The following is a 5,279-nucleotide window of genomic DNA, read 5'->3' as shown; positions in this document are numbered from 1 at the left end:
ACTTCCAATGTTTCTCCATAAGAAAGATATGGACCGGACACGAATTTTGCATTTTTTCTGCCAGTGACCTTGACCTTGTCCGAATGACCTTGGGTCAAGGTCATGATACACCCTTAGGTCATAAGCAATCTTCCTATATATTCCCCCGAACTTTGTTTGGGCAGATAATTAAATAGCGTATTACATACAACAAAATACTTTGATATTCTTGCTTAACATTTCAATTTTTTTTATTTTGTACTGGTGAATCTCACCAAAAAAAATGCTACATGAATATATTGGTCAGCCTACTTGAAATCAAAACTTATTTACATTAAAACATATATCAAATTACTTTTTTGTTTGCAACAAGTCCAATATCTAATTATTTGAACAAAATTTATTAGCATGAAGCAAGTTAAATGTGTAAAGACACAAAATATACAGTAAAATATACAGAAGCATTCATTCAATTTGTATTACTAGTAATTTAAAAAAAATGCAGGAAAAAACATCTGCTCTTGTTTCAAATGGCAAGTACAAATTATGTACCTTGTTTTATATCCATCTTATAACAGTGCAGATAACTCTTGTATTCCGAAACGTACAGTGATCATCTATTTACACACAGAAAGAATATTCAAAGTATTTATAGTGAAAGGGCACAATGGTTTTGTTTAGTTTTCTCCATTTTGATCTTTGGTTTCACATTTGTCCTTTTTGCGGAATGATTTCTGTAACACATAGGCATCAGCTGGTTCTATTCGCTTGTAATAATTCTTTTTCTCTTCCACAATCTCAAATCCAAACTTCTCATAAAATCTTATTGCACCATCATTGTTGATTTGAACATGTCTATGAAGAGAAGAAAATAGATTAAACTACAGCTGATAAATGTATGCTCCTAGTGATTATTTACCTTAATCGATCTGGTTAAAGTCAGATCCCTGATTCTCTTTAAGTAATATGTTAATAATGATATACTCTGTACGTGTATTTATTGAGATATCAAAACTGATTTTAACCAGATTGCTACCGTCACCTATATAACAACCATTTGGTTGTTTTTGTAGTTTTATATTTTGTTTCAATCTATCATACTGAAAAAAACAACAACACAGTTTTAATGTAGAGTTGTTTCAAGATATCAAAGACTTCTATTTTATGTAATGATCTTTTAAAAGTTGTTAATTTTTTCATAATACAATGATGAAAAAAAAATATGTACAAGACATTTTTCTTCTTCAAAAATGAATCTTGAAAATTTCTGGGATATTAATATCTCTAATACCTAGTAGGATTATTTTTTTTGGGGGGGGGGGTAATCTGCAACAAACTAAACATTTACATTTGGGAGGTCTCTTTTAAAAAGCATACTTGTGTATGAAAAATAAGATGGCTTTCAAAAATCATAACAGCAGTACTTACAGAAAAACATTGTCAAAATTGTTGTCCTCTTCACAGATCTTTAGTACATGTTCCACCATAGAGGTGCCTACAGTTAAAAAGAAAAGAAAATTACATGGATGATAAAGCAACTCTTATATTCTTAAATCAATACAAAACAATTCTTTGTTTTTTTTCTTTGCTTTGTTTTCTATTTTTTGACATTCAATTTCCATGCATCTTTGCAATAATAAATAAGCCATGGATTTTCAATTTTATGGTTGGAATTTAAGGTAAGGTTTGCGGCTTGCATTTTTTAGAGGTTGTACCAAAGTTACATACCATTTTGTTCACTATACTAAAGTCTTTTTTCTCATGAAATTCAAATGAATTTTGCCCGTCCCGTTTTATAACTACAAAAGGTCAAAGTTCATGATTTCCAATTTTCATTTTGATGAACTGTAAACAATTTCGTGAAAATATGTACATTTTATATGTGACTATAATGGGGGTTATTTATGCTTAAAATGTTCGAAATTAATATCACTATTAATATCATGATTCACTTTTATTAATTTCTGATGAACAATCTAAAAATAGAATAAAATGCAACAAAAGTCTTAATTTTGGACTACTATTATGTAAACGAAAACATCTTATTTGAAACCTTTCCAAGTCCACCGATTTCAGGATAAACGTATCTTAGAATATGTGTAATTTGATGTTTCTAACACTATTCAAAATCATATGATGCGGATTTCGTTTTCGTGGAAATTGATAAAATGCTTGTGTCCTCTTATTTTTCCATTGAAACTAAATAAACCCGCGAAATAAAAAAACTTAAATCAATTATGACGTCATATAAATTTTGACGTCATAACTGAAATAAAGGGTAGTTGGTGTTACGTCACAATGAAAATGTGTGAGTTATCTCCCTGTAACCGCAAACCTTACCTTAATTCAGATATTTGTAGCTTTCTGAGCAATGAGATCAGCTTTAATTTAGATCATCTTATATTAAAGCTTTTGCTTAAGAAAACCAGGTTGTAATGATTCTACACAATCTGTAATCTATTTTTGTAAACAATTTCAAGGAAAGCAACATAAGTCATGTTACCTTAAAAAATGTTGTTTTGAGCCATCTTCAAATATTCTTTGTTTGCCTTCTCCCAACTCAGTGTTTAAATATTGGGCCAATTTATAGTTAAAAAAATATTTTATTTTTCCAAAGTTACCATAAAATACAATAGAAAAAGGTCAGCAAAAATTGTCTTAAAATTTTTTTTAAAATAATTTGTTAAAAATATATCTTTTGACTGGTCCTTTTCAGCCAGCTGGTTGGAATAAGGCAAACAAACATTTTTGTACAGCTACCCATATCAAACTTCAGGGAGTAAAAAATTATGTCAAAGTTAAGAATTTGATTCATTGATCTTCAATTTGAGGAAATATGCATATCCCAGAGATCATTGTAAACATTGTTTTCATTTAAACACAAGTGTAAAAAAGCCATTACTTAAAATGTTTAGGAATTAAGCTCATGACCATGAATTTTCATCATATAGACATGTTCATGTTAGATCCCATACCAATTCTAAACCATTGTGCATCTATTATTACCTATGCCTAATCTTCGGTATGGTGCTAGGCAGCCCAGTGTCATGATGTAGAGACGTCTTTGCTGGTCTGATGTGTCCACACGACAACATACAGCTCCCACCACTATGTCATTGAAGTATGCTATTAAAAAAATTTCATTATTCATTGGTTATTCATTAACAAAGATGACTTTTTAAAAGACTAATGGACTTTTGCAGGTTTATCTGATATGAAGGGTGTAATTTCACTAATTTGTTTATTTTCATCTCCCAGTGAGTGGATTTTGTGTTACTGTTATCTAGTGATTTTTCTGATTAAATGTTCTTGAAAAATGTAATATAAGGAACGAACTCAATGTCTACCCAAATTATACTCGTATAACCTGGGTTGGGGCAGCTTTTATTTGTTTATAATCCGCTTCGTATAACTTGGGTAGACATTGAGTTCATTTCTTATAATCTAATTTTTTGTAATTTGCTGTACAAATTAAGTGTGTTTTACTTTTAAAAAATGATTTTAATTGGTTCAAAATTCAAACGTAATGTCAAGCGGATTAGTATTTTTTTGATGTTGGTGCATTGTGACGTGTCTTATGATGTGCAAACAAGGTTATACAAATTCAACTTAATTTTTCTATCCAATCAAAGGCTGAATTACGACTAGAATAAAATTATTGTGAAAAAACCCTGTGTAAGAGATGATAAAATATACCCCCACTGGACTCTTGACAAGTGAAAAGCGGCTTCAAGGGGTCGGGTGGTAAATAAATTGTAAAATATAATCTAAAGAGTTGTGAATGTCGTACCAAGCTTTGCCAACTCTCCAACTTCCAACACATCTTTGTAGAACTTGTCGTTGTATGTGACAGGAAAGACAACTTGGTTTAGGAGTTTGAGTTGCTTGATGTTGTGAGGGGTAATGTCTCCTAACTCAGTGTTCCCTCTGAAATTCATTCAAAGAGCACATTATAGGAAAAAGATATGTGATATCAATACATGTACATGCAATACTTTATCGTACAACGTTATACGGACTCATTTTCATAAACTTTCAGCATATATATTCCTACTTCAGTGATATACCTTCTATTTATGTTGTGACAGTGTGTCTGCTACTAGCGTACTTAATTATCTTTTGTAAACTTAATTACATAACCTTATATTGACTTTTCAACTGTTTATTTCCAAAATGTGATATATTTGCAAATTCACTGGATGTCGAAAACGTAGTTCGAATTTCCTCTATAAAATAATAATTGTCATAACGAATACTCAAGAAAGTGAACAGAAAATGATATCACGTCCTGATAAAAAGAATAATCATGTAACTACTACTTAAAATATTTCGCTTTTTGACAAATACCGAGTCATTCTGTAAACAATTCCCGCTTTCACGTTGTTCCAAACCAAATCACTCCAGGTGAATTAAACGCTTGAAATTAGATTAATGAGGCAGTGATTTACTCTGAAATAAACGTTCAGAGGCCCATTGTATTATAAAGAAAAAATAATTAAGTTGTGCTTAAATTTATTCGTAATTATCTTCACTTTAACGTTACGATGGAATCAAACGTTTTCAAAATGTTTGATAAAAAGATTTTACAATTTGTACATAGTCCCTGATAAAACTTCTAATATTTAGAATAATAATAATATTTAAAAAAAACCCATCAAATTAACAGCTCACCTTTTCACTTTGAAGAAAACGAGGGGCGGTTGAGGGCTGGACACATGAATGCTAACAATTATGGGTTTGTTTTTCATGTATAATAAATGAATCTACATACTTTGTTAGATGATAATTGTATGACTAGATCCATCATAAAATTTATCAAAATTAACATACTTTCAATAAAGAGTTTTTAAAAAATATGTAATTAATTACTTTAATTTATAATTAAATAGTACTTGTGCATTTCAAATATCCATTTTAACAAAATCCACGACGTTAAAATGGTATTTTAATGTATTATCTTACATGTAAAATTTCTTTTACCGAGAAATAAAATTCTAAAATAATTTAATCTCTGTTATTTAAAAGATATTATGTTACAATAAATAACACTGACGTCTAGTCAGGTCATAGCTGCATGCAGAACTTAGCTCTACGGGAAATTAGGGTTGACGGACCATATAGAGAGCTCTACAGTTATGCAGCTACGGTTCGTCAACCCGAATTTCCCGTAGCGCTACAGGTAGACCTGCGGCTAGTCAGGAAAAGACGAATTAAGAAAAGAAAAAAACCCCCAAAAAACCCCCCAAACAACACATTCACATGCATGTTTATACTCTGTCTCAAGTTTCTGCTTCCACCAT

The 5,279-nt window shown here is 30.6% G+C and overlaps 1 protein-coding gene across 1 annotated transcript; it reads right to left on the bottom strand.

Annotated features, from left to right (window-relative positions):
- Window positions 1–364: 364 nt before the first annotated feature.
- Window positions 365–4,454, bottom strand: LOC128155403 (N-alpha-acetyltransferase 50-like). The gene is made up of 5 exons (XM_052817092.1): window positions 4,327–4,454; window positions 3,770–3,906; window positions 2,986–3,105; window positions 1,408–1,474; window positions 365–834 (listed from the first exon to the last, which is right to left on the bottom strand). The coding sequence occupies exons 1-5, from the start codon at window positions 4,332–4,334 to the stop codon at window positions 657–659; spliced, it is 510 nt and encodes a 169-aa protein (XP_052673052.1). The 5' UTR covers window positions 4,335–4,454; the 3' UTR covers window positions 365–656.
- Window positions 4,455–5,279: the final 825 nt, after the last annotated feature.

Source organism: Crassostrea angulata, chromosome 7, assembly GCF_025612915.1.
Source record: "Crassostrea angulata isolate pt1a10 chromosome 7, ASM2561291v2, whole genome shotgun sequence".
Lineage (NCBI taxonomy): Eukaryota > Metazoa > Mollusca > Bivalvia > Ostreida > Ostreidae > Magallana > Magallana angulata.
Note: the sequence above shows the minus strand (reverse complement) of the source record. Positions and strands in the feature narration are given on the sequence as shown.

Bases quoted from the DNA above. Each gene is read 5' to 3' on its own strand.
- LOC128155403 (XM_052817092.1), bottom strand. The intron at 3,106-3,769 runs GTACGACATTCA...TTTTTTTAATAG, and splicing joins TGGAGAGTTGGCAAAGCTTG to CATACTTCAATGACATAGTG. The intron at 835-1,407 runs GTAAGTACTGCT...TTCTCTTCATAG, and splicing joins AATTTTGACAATGTTTTTCT to ACATGTTCAAATCAACAATG.